At 43.6% G+C, this 17,442-nt stretch overlaps 1 protein-coding gene across 1 annotated transcript in view; it reads left to right on the top strand.

Moving 5' to 3' along the window:
• Positions 1-5,261: 5,261 nt before the first annotated feature.
• ZSWIM8 (zinc finger SWIM-type containing 8) overlaps positions 5,262-17,442 on the top strand; it is a gene marked incomplete at both ends in the record, with an annotated part of 60,489 nt that continues 48,308 nt past the window's right edge. Inside the window, one exon of the mRNA XM_079535290.1 lies at positions 5,262-5,439. Within this exon, the coding sequence (XP_079391416.1) occupies positions 5,262-5,439 (178 nt within the window). The remainder of the gene's footprint in view (positions 5,440-17,442) is intronic.

The raw sequence follows: 17,442 nt of genomic DNA, 5'->3' as shown, positions 1-17,442 counted from the left end.
TGTAATTTGAAAAATGTCATATTAGCAAAGCTCTCCTTCTGTCCTCTGTCTTTTCCTGAAGCAACTTGTATTTTCTACTGTTTCTTGTAAAAGCTAACTGCTGTGTTGCATGTGATGTTGACAAAAGATATCAGTGAGCAGTACCAGGCACCGCATCTACCTGCCTATTTACACCATTCCAGTCCTACAACAGGTCATGTCAAGATGAAGAATCTTACCCATAGTTATTTCTTCATCCCTTGACAAAATCTGTTTAGTTTCTTAGTGTGCACTTCTTTCATCTCCTTTTTCCTATCAAAACACACTTCAAAACTCCAGCTGTATTTTTAGATTCTTTTTAGACCCCCACAGTCTTGTAAACCATATTTCCTCACCAGGAGAGCACTGTTCCTGCAGGTGAAAGCCTTCTTTCATGCAGCATTCCATAAGGCATTGTGAAATCTTCAGGTGTTCCAGCTTTCTTATAGCTCGTGACCTAGAGTCCTGTTGGTGTAAACTGTCAGAACTCCCATAATCTGTAAGATGTGTGCCTCTCTCTCCATTGCTGGTGCTGTACACTAACAGGTCATCTGGCAGTACAAATGTGTTTGTGTGCAGTAAATCCCTTGGAAGGAATCCAATTGGACAGCAATGCAGGACAAATTTTCTGCCATATTAGCCAAAGTATATGAGACAGAATTTAGCACATTGGGCTACATCATATTGCCTGGTACCTGGCTTGTTTGGTATCATGCACCCACCCATTAGCTTTACACGATGTCGGCTTTGTAGCATTGCAAGAATGTGTGTGGTAGATCCCTTGGAAGGAAGTTTTAGCCACTACCTGGGAAACTTGGGAGAAGCATCAAACCCAGTGTCAGTATGTCATTTGCATACTCCCACTGACCAGCCACTAAAAAGGCAAAAAACAGGAAAAACCATTTTTATCTCCTTGTTTTCTGCCCGTGATCAGCCTGGAGGAACAAGCAGCAACCAGTGGTAAAAAGGCTTCACTTTGGCTTACACAAGGTTTTGTGTAGGCTTACACAAATTTTGTTCCCACTGCAGAATTTCAGCTTGTCCTTTCTGTACATGTATCTGCTAATCTGTTTCAGGCTTGTTCCAGCTGCATCAGCCAGAGGAAGTCCAGCGGAAGGTATATGAAGTACCTGGGACAGGATAGTGCTCTCTGGCACACTAAGGCTGGGGAGTGAGCATGGTGAGCACTCCTTGCCAAGGTGGCCAGGCAGGGGAGCTGTGGCTGTGGCAGTCTGGGAACAGAAGTACAAGGACAGAAGTGATGGGAGTGGAGAGCCTGAGAGACTCTGCTTGGCACAGCACCTGGCACTTGGCAGAACACCCAGAAACAATGCAAGACAAAATAGAACCATGCCAAATCCCCAAATCAATGAAGGACCACTGAGCAAAGCTTTTATACCTGGAGTAGTGGCATGCATACTTTATAGGGGCATCTTCTTATGGCTACTGACTTGGATAGTCGAGAAGTATGGGGAGCATCATCCTGCTTCCTCACAGTCACTTCTGTCATGGTATTCGTCTTCTTTCTTTCCACAGGAAGATTCAGATCGTCCTTCAACTTTGGGAGTTCCAAATGCTGCCCTGGAGGATCCCTGCTTCCTGAATTTAAGAATTATTTATGCATCTTATTTTAAGAAGTGCTAACCTTCCTCATGGCATGAAACAGAATAATCCATTATTGACAGTCCTCCTGTGAGCCTAGCTTAGAACCTGTGCACTGTGTTGGTTTAAGTCCCTAAGGTCTCTGTCAAATTTTGTGGCAAACTGCATCTTTCCTCCAATTTCCTTACTGTCCCAAGCACGGGAATTCCGTCCTCCCAAAATCAAACAGCTCTCGTACTCTGTCTCATAAGATGGTGGTGGACTGTGTCTGAGGAAAATTATCTTTTATCAGAAGGATGAAGAAAATCATCAGATTTGCATTCTTCACCATGATCTACTGCTGTATCAACCCCAGCTATAGCTTTGGGTCAGATTTGAACTGATCAGCAGGTCAGTGCTTTTGTCTGTAATGATGGCTATCACATTGCATTTTGAGGTAGTTTCAATTGAAGTCATTTGGTAGGAAGTTAACAAAACCCCAAGTCTGGTAAATTCTTAATTGAGAAGGTACCAGCTCCGAATCTCCTTAAAAAAAAAGAGAAGTGATATTCAGGTTCCTAAGCCACAGCTTACTGATGAGGGGAAAAAGACAATAAACCGTGGATGAGACTGAAATACCAAGTGTAGAGAATGTTGGGGTACCAGCTGGGGTCATAGTGATAAAGGTACTACCGCTGACACCTCTGGGGAACTTTTTATCAGTAAGGTCAGCATTTGATGCCCTGCTGTGATGTTTTTGAGGATGTTAACTATCCAACCATTTCCATCTTTGTGGAACCAAGGTCTAGATATTTTGATTTCACAGAACTAGGGGCAAAGCAGTCTGTTTGAAGCTCTAAATCTCCATGTTATACCTAGTATTGTTTTCTGCCTGCCCCTGCACACTATAAAAGGGACTGAGCATGTTAATTGCCTAATTGCCTGACTGCGTGTGTCATTAGCTAACAGGGTTGTTACAACATCTATTGTTAATTAATAGTATTTTCACTAGCTGAAAAACAGGTTGTGTAAGTTTGTGGGCTTCCCCCTCCCAACTCCCCCCCCCAAAAAAGTTTAGATTTCAGTGCTCCTGAATTGATTTCATAGGTTTTAATACAAATATGCTTGTGTAACTGACTATATGACCCTTCAGATGCCATAGCTACGTATGCATGAGCGTAAATTAGCTCTTCCTATGAAGTGAAAATGTATACAGACAGCCTGCTGGCAAAAAAACAAAAAAAAAGAAAAGAAAATCTGGGGAAAAAAAAAAGCACAGAAAGCTACTAATGTGAGAGTTTATTTAGCTAATAGGAATACAGTGAACACATTTCTCATCCATCTATTACCTCAGATATCTCCTCGGGAACATCCCTTAAAGGAATTGTGCAAGTATTTTAAGTCCAGCAGCTTTAGACAACAGCATACTAAATTAGATGAAGTCTTAGAGGAAGATCTGAGAATTAACAAACTGTGGACTGCTCCATTTTTCCTACTGGTAGGAAGAACAGAGGGATCCCACATTCATACAGGTAAAAAAATACAACTGATGCACATTTTAGTGAAATGTATTTGTTTTTGAGATCTTAAATACTAAACTGGCAAGCATTACATATGTAGGAACACACCATGTAAACGTTTCCCTTACGACAAGGTTATCTTCTAAGGCTCACTATGAGGATCCATCACTAAACACGGGGGGTTTTTTGTTCCTCTGTTTGAGGTGAATCACACTGAGGGACGTGCTGATTGATCTGAGATGCTTCAGTTTCTCTCAGCTCTCGGATGCCTGTTTCTCAGCACTTCATTCTGTTTTCCCTATCATTCACATGTTTCCCTCTGCACAAACAGGAAGACACAGGTGCAGCCTATAGTTTCTCAGCTGATGCTTTCTCAGCATCACTTTACAGAGAGAACTCAGCCTTCATTTTTTTACTCTACTCTCACAGCAGAACAGATCTCTAAAATAAAACAGAATTTTAGAAGAAGCTGAAACAGAAGCTTTCAACCTAGGCATGGGAAAACCTTATGTAACTCCTTATGTAACAGGATGTGGAGTACTTTCTCATTATTAACTTCAGAGTTGGTCATGCTCCCCTGGCTCCCAACACCTGCCTTGTTTCCTCCCGGCTCTGGCATGAAGAAAAGGGGCTTTTTGGCCTGACCCCCGAGGGCAGCACACTGCGGCTGCTATTTCTGAAAGCTGCTCCTCCAATTTATTGTTGTATGAGGAAATAAAACAGGTGGAGAACGGCGCCTTCTCTCTACTCTGTCTCCCTTCCTAAAACATCTTACAAAAATAATAATCGGAAAGGGCACCGAGCAACTTCCTGCTCTCTGATCTACGCCAGATGCACGCAGCCGATATTTCCTCCTCGCACAATCTGCGTGCTGTCCGTTCCAGGGCCCAGCGCCGCACTTCAGCACGAGCCGCACTTCCCCAGAGCCGCCGTGCAGGGAGGGCGAGGCCCCGCGCCGTTTCCTCGTGACCCCGTCCGCTCCGCGAGAGTATTCTGAAAGAAAATAAGAAAGACTGAAGCGCTCCGCTCTCACAGAGGCACGGCTGCTGCGTGATACCGCCGCCCAGTTCAGGCGCCGCACGGCTTTCCCCCATTCCGCTCCAGACTGCCCGCACGGCCACGGTGATCGGTGACGGGACGCGGAATCGCTCCCGGCACCGCTCCCCACCGCTCCGGCCCGGCATGCCCCACGCGCCCACCCGGCGGCGGAAGCCGGAAGCGCGGTGGCGGAAGCGGGGCTCAGCTGGCGGGGGGGTGTCGCAGGTGAAGCTGGGAAGCGCGGAGCCATCTTGGTGCCCGCGCCGGGCAGGGACTCGCCGCCGTCGCCGCGCCAGGACAGCGAACCGCCGCCGGGCCGGGCACGGGGGGGCGTCCGCGCGCGGGGCGCTGCCGGCCGCGGGCCCCGAGAGCCGCGGGCTCTGGCCGTGACGGGAGCGGCGCCGCGCCGCCCCTGCCTGCCAGCCCGTCCGTCCGCTCGCCGCCGGCCCCCGGCGCCGGGCTCTCCCCGCCCGCGCCCCCATGAGGCCGGAGCCGCCGCCCGCCGCCCGCCCGCGCCGGTGACGAGCCGCCGGGAGGTCGCGCTGCCCCCGCCGCGGACGCCCCGGCTCCGCCGAGCCCCCTCCTTCCGTCGGCGCTCGGGCTCACCGCCCCCCGGGGGCGTTCCTGCGGTGCCGCGGGCGGGGGGAGGCCCGGTCCCGGCGGGGCTTTTCCCTGTGAGTGAGACAAGCACCAGCGCAGGGAGCCCCGGCCGGTGCGCGGCCGCTGCGGGTCCGAACGTGGGGCTGCTGGCGTCGGGAGCGCCGGGCTGTGACAGACGCGCACCTGCCCGGGCTGGAAGCGCCTGTCCGCGTAGCGGCCGCCCCTCGGGGTCGGACACACTTTGTGGACATAAACATTTTTTAAACTTTTTTTAAGAACTCGTTTTCTGGGATTTTTATAAGCCACCCTGTAGTTTGCGTTGGTTTCCTGCTTCTCCCGCTTCAAGGTAGCGTTTGCTCTGTTCTTCCTGGTACCGTAACACGGGGACCTGAACGGAACTGACATTTTAAGTACTCCAGGAACCCTCCGGTCCATCCACCTGTTAAAGCGAGCAGTTGTGCTTCCTTCTTTCTTCTTTTTTCCCCGTGTCGCCTGTTGGATGTGATGGAACTCATGTTTGCGGAGTGGGAGGACGGGGAGAGGTTCTCCTTCGAGGACTCCGATCACTTTGAGGAGGACTCCCTTTGTTCCTTCATCTCAGAGGCAGAGAGCCTTTGCCAGAACTGGAGAGGATGGCGGAAGCAATCGGCCGGACCCAATTCTCCCACTGTCAAAATGAAAGGTGAGATCGCCTGGCATCCTCGGGTGTGCTGAGGACACGTGGTGGCAGAGGTATGAGGCGCTGGGGGTGAGGAGAGCCACAGGGTGCTGAAGGTGTGAGGAGAAGGCGGTGTGGGATGGCTGTGAGGGCAGCTCTGACTGCAGGCTGAGACGAGAGTTTATGTGGGATGTTAACACAAAGCAGAGTTTTGGATGAGTTCTCACCTGTGTGATCTCAGTCATACCGTAGTGCTGCTTTTCTGAGTACGTTTTCTGAACTTGCTGTTGGAAATCTGAAAGTAGCCTTTGGTAACCAAAGAACAAACTTGTTCGGGAATAGTTATACTCACATTGGGTCCTAGTTACATTGATTAAATTAGACTAAGGTATCATAAAGGTTCTTACAACTGCTATACAGCTTCACATGTTTGTATAGAACAATCTATTTCTCTTACCTGTCTCTGTAATTTTCTCTTATTTCTATTAAAATGAAAACATTCTTTTGTAGTAGTAGAGCGAGAAGGCCTTGTGACTGTGACAGAGGGGCAAGCAAACCGCCATGTGTCTGCTTCAGAAGAGTTGCTTTATTTCCTTTCTTCTGACAGTTGGTTCTTTTTAATAGTAGACAGGAAAAAGGCATTAGGAATTAAAGAAAAAAAAGAAATCTTTAAAACCACTGTATAGCTGCTAAGTTAGTGCTAAGAAGTTGCACGAGTGTTTCCTACTTTTCCTTTCATCTCCTTTTGTTTCTTTCAGTCTGGTGTCAGTGCTTTCCCTGTTACTACTGCCCTTTGCAACCATAGCTGCCTTGTTACTGCCTCCCTGACTGAGCTGTAAAGTTTCGTTCTCTTCTGAGTGATGGCCTTAGGCTGAGAGTTCAATTAATAATGAGTTGTGCTAAAATCTGGCAGTGTTATGCTATGAACAAACATTCACTTATCACTAGGTTGGGACTAGAAAGTACACTTTGCATTAACCACAGGCTTTTCAGAGCAGCTTAATTTTTAAACTTTTAGTGTATGTGAACTGTCCCTTGTCCCAGATATGGAACTGTCTGCGTCTCTTGACTGATTAGGTGTAGAGCTAAGGATTGCATGGGCATTTAAAAGAAATTAATTAAAAGAAGTAGATAGAAAAATGCTGAATGCACATCCAACTTGGATGGCTTTTGGTATCCTGGTCATACTGGCAGGATGTGTGGCTTTCCTATGAAACATCCTATTTGTGCAAAGAGGATGGATAGTGTTGGAATTAGCTTTCTGAAGCTGCGAATCTGGAGATGCAGAACTAAGGGTTGGGCACGGTAAACTTCATGTTTTGCTTTAAGTCTTGTGTTTAGTAATGTGCTTGCAAGGAACTGAGGTTTTGAAAACATGCTGCTGTGGAAAGACTCTAGTTCAGCAGAGGTGTATAAAACTGGTTTGTGTGAGATCTGCCGGTCAGACTGGTACTTGAACAGGTGATTGGTTTTTAGTTGCGTGATCTCCAGGGTTTTGGTATGTGATTTTGTGTCTTCCTGGGCCCAGCCCAGTACCTTTGGCTCTCTTGACCAAATTGGAAAGCAAACAGCAATCGCTCCTCTATTGGCATCCACTTGTTGCGTATTAAAATGAAAAATTGATTCAGTAGATTGTGCATTTTTGAAATCTTTGGTGTCTCACTTGTCACGGGAAACAGAACAGCTGACATGATTGTTGTGATAATTGTAATAATTTACACCTATGGTGATGTTGCTGTTCGAGGTTCTGCAGACCTCTCAGCCTGTGTAGGCAAGGGTGGCATTGTTTGTACTTAATTCATATTTTTAGATTTTATCTGCAGAGAAATCTAATTCCTTTGTACAAAGGTTTTGCTGTAATGTGGGGATATTTTGAGAAGTGCATGAGCATGGATTTGTTGCCTAAATAATTACTTATCCACTCTACAGATTCATGCATAATACCGTTGACACAGAGCTCTTGCAGGTACTTTCTTGTATGCAGTGTGTTGCCAGTGAGCCTGGGCTGACTTGGAACCTTTCATTGTCTGGAACCTGCTTGGATTTCAGGAAACTTGTGCAGATCTAACTATTTTTAACACCTCTTTGTGACATTGTTTTTGTAGTCAGAAAAAGCAACATTGAGAACTTGCCAAATCCTGGGCATGTTAGTCATACTGAGTCTTCTAAAGTGTGGTAGTTCTCAATTCAGCCTGTGTATTTTTTTATTGACACGGTTTACCATTGTGTAGTAGCCTGTGATATAGCTTCCTACATGAGCAAAAAATGAGGTTAGATGCAGAGTGCTTTGATTTAAAATGCGAAGGGAAGCCAAGAGGAACTACATTCTGTGAGCCTTTTCCTCCAGTCAGGCAGCTCAGGCTGTGTTTTGATTTGGGATCAGTCAGATGGGTTATGTAACACAGAGGATTTCTAACTTCTTGAGTTTGTCCCTGTGAGAGTCCAATTCGTCATTAATTAATTGAAAGAGAATCCTCTTGAGACTGAGGGAAGTGCTGCTGGCTGGGGATTCCTATTCTTAAACAAACTAACAAACCACCATCCCCACCACTTGCAGGCTTTTTAAATTTTGCAGCTTTTGCTTTGTGCTCAAGTGTTTTTAATATTACCATTAATATGGTTCTTTTTCTTTTAATTTTCACTGAATTTTTGGTCAAGTCTTCTTATGTTACTTTCTATACAAGAGTATTCTCTTCAAATGTAGAACTGATAGTGTGAAGGAGAAGCCCATTGCGTCTCCTTTATAGATGCCCTTGGATTTTGGCTCTTCTCGGTTTCCACTGATTCACCTGTGCTGAAATCCCAGAGGAAGTTTCAGCAAAGCATGTCTATTCTGGGGAAACCAAGAGTCCTTTTGAACTTAGCAAATCGTTTTGAACTTTTATTTTAGAAATGCCTTGTTTGGATAATGGACTGCCTTCATTACTTGCTTTTACCTATCTTTTTTTCTTTTTGAATGAGATAATGCTTGTAACTGATATTTGCCTGTATACATCATTGATGAGACATGCAGTTGTACTTGCTGAAGTAAGTAATGGGCAGACATTGCTCAGGTCATTGTGAGTAGATGTTTTGAAGAACAATGTCTTTGCGGTGTTTTCAGAACCATCTGCTTCCTCAAGTTGTTTTATGGCTCCAACTCACTTTCTTCTAGTCAAGTTACATTCCACCAATGTATTGCATTTCTACCAATGCAAGGCACCCTCTTTATGTTCTCTCCAATTTTCTAGATAGACATTTGCTTCCTGGAATCCATTATGAGAGCCAGTACGGTTCTGATTTTCCTTCTCACTTTTTAGAGTACTTGCATTTTTCACTGGCAATTGGTGTAAGCCTGGTGGCTAGGGGAGCTGGACTTGTTTAGCTTGGAGAAGAGAAGGCTCTGGGGAGACCTCTCTGTGGCCTTCCTGTACTTGAACGGAGGTTATAAATGGGAGGGGAGATGAACTTTTTCCACGGTCCGATAGCGATGGGACAGGGGGGAATGGCTTTAAACTAACAGAGGGGAGATTTAGGTTAGATGTTAGGAGGAAGTTCTTTACTCAGACTGAGGCACTGGCACAGGTGCCCAGTGAGCTGTGATGTCCCATCACTGGAGGTGCTCCAGGCCAGGCTGCATGGGACCCTGGGCAGCTGTTCTAGTGGGGGGCAGCCCTGCCTATGGCCAGAGGTTGGAACTGGGTGATCTTTAAGGTCCCTTCCAATCTAAGCCATTCTATTATTGTGTACCTCCAAGGGTTTTGTTATCAATTATCTTTAGATCTCCAAACTCACTACTGTGGCTTTGTTTCTTCCTCAGAGCCTCTAAGTGTTTTCCCACCCTTAGTCTTTTACAGCTTCTGAAGAATCGGTGTTTACCAAACACTTAAAAAATTGCTGCAAATACTGTAGGGTTGGTAAATAGTGTGTTCACAATATTTTCTGTTTGGCTTGTATTTATTCATTCACTTCTACAGAAAGTGTGATGGTGAGTTGCATTGAAATTACACTCAATAGGCACCTGGTGGTAAACCTGATCTTTTGTTTCCTTCCTTCAAGCATTATGTACTGTAGTCCAAAAAAAGCCTTGGGCTAAAGTAAGAATGATTCAGGCAGTCATCTCCTGAAAATATTCTCATTATACAACCTATGTATACTTCCAAACTGTTAGGAGTGCCCACCATGTTAAGTAATGGGCACAGTGCCTCAAAAGTACAAGCTGTAGCGAGGGAATGATTGGCAGAGGGCAGACAGAGCCTGAGGTGGAGATGTGATCGGTTTAGGGAGGCAGTCTGGTAGAAGTCTGAATTGTGTCTTTGAGGTAAAATGACGGTGGCTGATTTTCATTAATTTATAAGGACAAACAATAAATGGCTTAGAGAGCAACACTTCTTCCTCGAGATTGCCAGTTAGAAATCAATAAATTAAAGTTAAACCCTTTCTCACAGAGTTATTGCAGTAGCAGACATGAGGAGAAACAGGTAATCTCTTTCGAATTTATATGGTGTGCTCTTTAGACTGCTCTTGGAGGAGAGTGTTGGTGTCATACGGAGTGCCCACTCAAAGCCTGAGGAAGCTGGAAATGAACGCTGCGGTTTGCTCTTTTCTTGCTGTTACTGTGTATTGGACAGCTGCAGTTGATTTATTATTTTTTTTTTTTTTCTGCTGCTTTTGTGCCTCTGGTATGGAAAGGGGGAGGTTATGTCTGTATTTCTGGGAGATACAGATGTAATGCATCTTGTTTGGTTTTTCTTAGTGTGATACAGTGTAATCTCTTTCAGCCTAAATACCTCCTTACAGTATATACAAGTCCACTGATAATGTTAAAAAGCCCCAAACAATAACTATTGTACTGAAGTATTGTACCAGCTGCCTATTGAGTTCTTCATAGGAATTAAAAATCTGAATGTTAGTGACAGGATATTGCAAATACTTTATGAAATGAGCAGAGCTCAGCTGTCCACTGAGGAAAGATAACGTGACAGTGGAGGCTTAGCTGCTGGTAGGAAAAAGGTTTCTCTGTATTTTCTCACCCTAGTAAGTGGATTTCCCCTATTTTTGTACGGCATCCCATTATCCATAGTGATTGGCAGTGTTGTCTCACTGCACAGCAGCAGCTGAACCACAAGCTGAGTGTTGTGCAGAGGTTCTGCCAGCTGCAGTGGCAAAGTCAATTCAGTAGAGCTGAAGGCACTGCAGAGAAGTCAGAGCAGGACTGATGGGCATCATTAAATGCAGGGCTCCAGAGCTGTGGTGCACATTTCAGAAGCTGTCCGGAAGTTTCTGCCAAACCCGAAGGTTGTGTCACGATGCAGTGATACTTCTGCCTTTTGGGTTGAATGCTTCTCACATGTTTCTCATTTCTTTTGTGCGCTCCTGAGCCTTTTTGAGGTAACTGAATGTGTGAAGTTCCTCTCTTCAGGAGTGGCACTGGAGAAACCCCTTCAGGAAGCTGTCTGGAAAAATGCGTTTTTACTGCCATGATTGGAAATGGCCGCTCCATTTTTGACTCTGCTGCTGTCATCTAACCTCTTCCTTTAAATAGGCTTCTCTTCCCCTCTGAAGAAGTCTTGCATGTTCTTTCCATGTTGTAGTGTCTCCTCTTTGTACTGGGAGGCCTTCCTAGCTCCTGTGGCTTTTTCTTTGTGTTTTTCTCCTTCCTTCCCCCTTGAGAGATCCCTGTGTTTATGAATGACCTGCGATCACTGTGTGTGTTTTGGGTGGACTGAAGCCAGTGGGGCTGTTCTCTGCGGCATGCTTGCCTCTGGTGAAGCAATGGGAGGGAGGCAGGTTTAAGCCTGGCTGCTGGACTGTGCTCTCCCTTTGTTTCCCATCCATTTCTTTATAACCTCTTCCCTTATTTTTCTTTGGCCTGTTCTTCATTGCTAAAGGATAAAAATAAAACCCATCTATATATATTTTACCTGTAGATAAGTAGCTCTTTCCTGAGGTGAAAACAGAGTGAAGACAAAGCACCTCGAGCTGCACTTCATGTTTGAAGTTTATAGTTATCTAGAGAAGTGTAACTTAACAATTAAATGCAAATGTCTTTTTATTGAGTATTTTACCCAGGATAACACGTGCTAAAACAGTCCTTTGTTTTAGCACATGTAAGTGTGTTGCATGTGTCACTTCTCTGAATGCTTACTGTAAAAATGGTTTTCTTCTTTGAGTACTTAAAGCGGGTATTTTAATCTCTATGTGGTTTGTTATTGTAAGCGGGAAGAGTGAGCAGGATACACATGTACAGGCAGTGCAGAGTGCTGTGCCTGGAGCTGTGCCCCCACTGTATGCCTGGGGTCACTAGAGGGGGGCATTGGGGGGTGAAACCCATTGCTGCAAAAGAGAACACGTGTTTATTTATTTATGATAGAAATAAGTAAAAGTAAAAAATAGGGGAAAAAATGTAAGTTAGAGCTTAAATCTATTCTCATCTCCAGGCAGATTATTCAGTTTCAGAATCTGTTTTGTTCTGGGTCTCCTTTTGAACATTAACATCCTGAATGTGGGTGAATCTCTGTGACTCTTCATTTGATCTTTAGTGATTCTTTGACAGTTGCCAAGATGGAAGTTTGCAGAAGGCAGACGGGTTCAGTGTGCAAAGGTGGTCCAGGAGCTTTGCATATTGCACTGGGGTATTGTCAGCTTCGTGCTCTGTAGTGGTATTGCTTCTACTGTACGGCAGCATGATCTGTTTGAAGAGCTGTCAGTTAAATGTGATTTAATATGCAAGTTTACAAGTTTGGAATTCTGGTTCATTTTGAGGAACAGCAATAAAGCCATATAATAACCTATATAAAGAAGAAGTTAAGCCTTTTAACACTTTCTATTTCTCACAGCTTCAATGAGAAAAGAAGTGAGAACTGAACTGTTCAAACTGTTCAGATCTATGAAAGTCTGTTTCCTAATATAATATATCTTGAGTAAAAGTTCTTCTGCATACAAGTTGTGTAAATAACTTCAGATGCATCTTGTGAACAGCCCTTTTGTTCCCTCTCTGGACATTCTCAAATCAATGTCTTTCTTGCAGTGTTTGTGTAATAACTGTGGAAAAGTTCATTTTTAAGCAAATGTAAATTCAGTAATTATATCTATTTACAAAAGTTGGTGGGGGACTGTAAGTGTTTTAAGTACTCAAGTGGATGTTGGTTTTGAGCAACTGAGAAGGCTGCTGCTTGCATAGTGTAGGTTATGAATCTTTGCTTGGTCTTGATGCCCAGGATTATTAAGTGGTGAAGTGAGCTTCCTGGCTACTGAGTATGACAAAGCTGACCCTACATGTTTTTAAACTAGTGCACAATTGAAGGGAAAGGTGTGTGCATCTCAGTTTAGTGAACAAGAGAGTGTTTTGCTTGTCTGTATCAAGTTCTTGATAGTCCATGATAACAGAGTGATACAATTCATGTTAGTATGTTGAGAAAAAGATAATACAGTGAGTTAAATGTCAAGAAATATCAAACCAGAAATAATAAAGAAGTCAATAAAAAAGTAAAGATCAAGGACCACGGACAGTCTTCTGAGCAAACAGCCTCCCTGCCCCCTGCAGTATAGCTTTGAAGGAACAGAAATGGGCATCAGTGATTTGATCAATGTCTGGTATGCCAGTTACAAAACTGGGAGCAGAAACCATCTCCTCTTAATTGTCTGCTGTCCTAGTTATTATACAGTACTTTGTTCCAGGGGAAGAAAGGAATGCACAGCTTCAAAAGATGTTTTATGTACTTTAATGAACTTCCGGAGTAAATATTTGTCTGTTTAAAATATCTGTAATTAATTTTGATACTGTTTGGAGCTTTATATCTCTAAGTAAATAGTGGAAGAGTCAAAACCAGTGCATTATTTAGCTCTTTAAAGTGCAAACATCTCTTTTAAGATTTCATTGTGATTTCATAGAGAACAGCTTTTTTTCTGTCACCTAAAATCATAGGTTGTCTTGGGTTGAAAGGGACCCCAAAGATCACGTAGTTCCAACCCCCCTGCTGTGGGCAGGATTGCCAACCACTAAATCAGGCACTAGATCAGGTTGCCCAGGGCCCCATCCAAATTGTAAGTCTGAAAAGCAGTTGTAAGAGTACTTTTAAATAGAATAATGGCTAGATGTTGATTTTTCAACTTTGTTCTTATACATATTATCTGTCATAAGCTCTTTCCTCCCTCTTTCTCATTTTTGACCCCTTTCCAAACTCTGCAGAAGTAAAATTGATATGTTAAACTCAATAATATAGAGAGGTTAGAAATTTTTAAAGATTATAGAGCAACCACGCATAATGTACAAGATATTTAAGATGCTGGTTCTAATTTTGAAATGCCACACATGTTATTCGTAGGATCACTAAGGTCAGAAAAGACCTCCAAGATCATCCAGTCCAACCATCCACCTACCACCAATATTTCCTCACTAAACCATGTCCCTCAGCACAACTTCTAAACATTTCTTGAACACCTTCAGGGACAGTAACTCAACCACCTCCCTGGGCAACTCATTCCAGTGCCTGAACACTCTTTCAGAGAAGACATTTTTCCCAGTGTCCAACCTGAATCTTCTCTGGCACAACTTAAAGCCATTCCTTCTAGTCCTATCATTAGCGATGCGGGGGAAGAGGCTGACCCCCACCTTCCCATAACCCTCCTTCAAGGAGTTGCAGAGAATGATAAGGTCTGCTCTGAGCCTTCTCTTGTGCAAACTGAACAATCCCAGCTCCCTCAGCTGCTCCCCATAAGGCTTGTGCTCCAAAACCTTCACAACTTCGTTGCCCTTCTCTGAACACGTTCCATGGCCTCAATGTTTTTCTTGTGAGAGGCCCAAAACTGAACACAGTACTCGAGGTGCAGCCTCGCCAGAGCTGAGTTCAGAGGGATGATCACTTCCTTGCTCCTGCTGCCAACACTATTTGTGATATGAGTTAGGATGCTGTTGGCCTTTGTAGCCATTTGTGCATACTGCTGGCTCATATTTAGCCAAGTGTTGACCAACATGTTCAGGTCTGTTTCTTCCATGCAGTCTTCCAGCCACTCTGCCCCTAGCCTGTAGCATTGCCTGGGGTTGTTGTGGCCAAAGTGCAGGACCCAGCACGTGGTCTTGATGAATTTCATCCCATTGGCCTCAGCCCAGCAATCCAGCCTGTCCAGATTCCTCTGTCGGACCTTCCTATCCTTAAGCAGTTTAACACTTCCTCCCTTACTGAGGGTATGCTCAATCCCTTTATATAAAGATAGTGAACAGATCAGGCCCCAATACCAACCCCTGGGGAACAACACTTGTGACGGGTTGCCAGCCGGATGTTACTCCATTCACCACCACTCAGTGGCCCAGCCCTCCAGCTGGCTTTTTACACAGCAAAGAGTGTACCTGTCCAAGCCTTTCTAAGTTTCCTCCTCTGATGCTGTGTACTCGTGGGCCATGAGTATACACAGTTTTACCAACAAGTAGATTCTCATGTTGCTTAGAATCTGTGTGGTTTTTTTGATGCATCCTTTTTTCCCTGTTTCTTCATCTATGGAAAGACAGTAACATTCTGGCAAGGCTTGTGCCACCTCCTGCTTGTTCAGCATCAGAAAACATTGAAACTGATTTCTTTGACCATGCTTTTATTGGTGCTTTAGCAGCTGAAGATGTGGCTTATAGAGAGAGTGCTATTTTGAATACATTTCATTCATATGTATTTGTTTCCATACAGCTGGAAACATAATATCTTCTTAAAAGAATGAAACAAAGGAACTTTGTCAGGCTGTGATATACCCGTTACAGTTTTGTGGAGCTACGTATTTTGAGATAAATGGCTCTGTGAAAACTGTCTGGTTTTAATCAAACATTACTATTATGAGTCATTATTAGTGTTTCTAGTTTACTCCAACAAAAACAAAAGAAAGGAGAAAATGTTGGTACTTAACTACATTTGACCTTGTTTATTCTGTTAAGATGTGTATTCAATTGGCAAATATATGTGCTGATTTTTCTGTATTTAAATAAGAATCTGTTGATAAATGGGCAGTACTGAAAAAAATGGGGAAATTAAGAGGTTCCCTTTTCTCAGAAGGAGACCTAGAAGGGCTGCAGGAGTAGTGTATTTAAACAAATTCTTAACATCCTCAGATGGCTGCTGCAGGTAGGGAACATGAGTGATATTTTTTGATGCTTCATTGGCTTTTTTGTCTTCCTTTTGACCATTAGGTTTAGTTTGCGGCTGTGGGACAAATAGTGTAGCTTTTGAGCTCCTTTTTCATATGAGATGAGGATTGGCATGTAGAAGAAAGGGAAAGGATAAATGGATAAGAAAGGGGGAAGATGAAAAAAGTCTGTCTGCAGGAGAAACCACATCTGCTCTTGGGAATAAAGCTGGGTGCTACAGTACAGGAGAGAACAGCCTTAGAGAAGGTGAAAGAGGAAGGTCAGAGACAAAAAACAAGTCCATATTTTTTTACAAAAATGTAGATGCAAACCATGATAAAAGAATTATTGCCCTGTGGTTTTCTGCAAGCAGTGGGAAACTTTACAGGAAGGCATCCAGTCGCACTTCTTCCTCACAAGTTCAGACACTCAGAGGTGACTTGTTGAACCAGTGGGGCTGGTGAGTGCTTGGGCCAACTCTGACTTCCTCTTTTGTTTGGAGAGGTGAAAAAACAAGTAGGTGATGGCCTTTATTTGCCATCTTGAAGTAGTGGTAAACAGGATTAATGCATTAGTGGAGGTCTGAAAACATTTAAAATCTCATTTTATATTCTTTATTTTACTTTTTTTTTTTTTTATTTATTACATTTTTTTTGTTAGGCTAAAGATTAGTAAAGATGCTGCTTTGAGCATGTGTCCCTAGCCAGAGTTAAAGAATGGAAGAAGTGATGTAGCCTTGAAGCAAAGTTAGCCAAGTTGCCACCTGGACTCTTTTTAGATCTGTTCACTGAAACAATGCCTACTTGTAGTCAATCCATTATTACTGGCGTCTTGTCAATGTATGTGACAGATTCTTCCTTGGAACACAGCAAAATTTGCTAAAGCTGTGAATATTGAGTATTGTATGACCTTCTGGAATCTATCCATGCCTTATTTCTTGTATTGGTAGGACTTCAATTTTCACAGATCCCAATATGTGTTCAGGTTTGCCTGGCTTTGTGTATTTGACACATTGTTATTCTTGAGACTTACATTTTCATCTCCCCCCCCAATATTCCTTTGCTGGAATTCTTGCTTGGTAAATTTGCATCTGTCTTGTCTTTTGGAAAGTGTGCAAACATGAAGCCCTGTTAATCCATGTTGGAGGCTGATTGCATAGCTTGTTGGTGGCTTGAATGCTTAAGTTCCGTGTGTCTAAGAAGCACCAATTGCTGATGTAAAAAATACTGTTAGGTATTTCACACGTAAACTTCATTATAGTCTTGCCAGTGAGTTACTTTGTAATTAATAGCTTTAAAAATGAAATTACTACTATTTACATGAATCTAATGCCTTTGTATAGTCTATAGGATATCGCTTAATTCTTGAGCTGTTCATGGTTTCTGCTGCATGTTACATGTAATTACTTTTGCTACGTCATGTTTAGGTCACTAAATGCTGAGGTGGGACAAAAAGGGAGCTGCAGCTGTAAATTTGTTTACCAGAGCTAGCTGGATGGGCCAGGTGTGAAAATATTTGCAACTTACACTTCCATATAACTTCCATGCATGGCCTGGAGAGAAGGTGATCTGTTGTATATAAGTTAATTGTTTGACCCTGAATGCCTTTGGTAGTTTTCATTGCCTAATGGACTGCATTTAAAGCAGCAGTGTGCAGGCTCAGCTAAGCTGCTTATGCTTCTCAAGGACGGGAGTTACTTTTCCCTTGCTGGTTAAGAGCAGGAAATGCTTCAAAACTTCAGGGATGTTCTCGGAAGATGACTGACTTTGCTTCAGTATTGTAAAATTGGAAATATCTTGGGAGATAGTATCCATCTGACTAAGCAAATTTACACGATCGATGCCTCACAGTTTTCTGGTGTTCCTTCTGTTACTGTTTTTGCGCAGTGTTAGTGATAGATGTACTTGTAATGGGTTCCTCCTGTGTAAACGTTCTGCAGC

Source organism: Tetrao urogallus (genome assembly GCF_951394365.1).
Source record: "Tetrao urogallus genome assembly, chromosome: 5".
Classification (NCBI taxonomy): Eukaryota; Metazoa; Chordata; class Aves; order Galliformes; family Phasianidae; genus Tetrao; species Tetrao urogallus.
The sequence above is the reverse complement of the archived record's forward strand: the minus strand, read 5'-3'. Positions and strand labels throughout refer to the sequence as shown.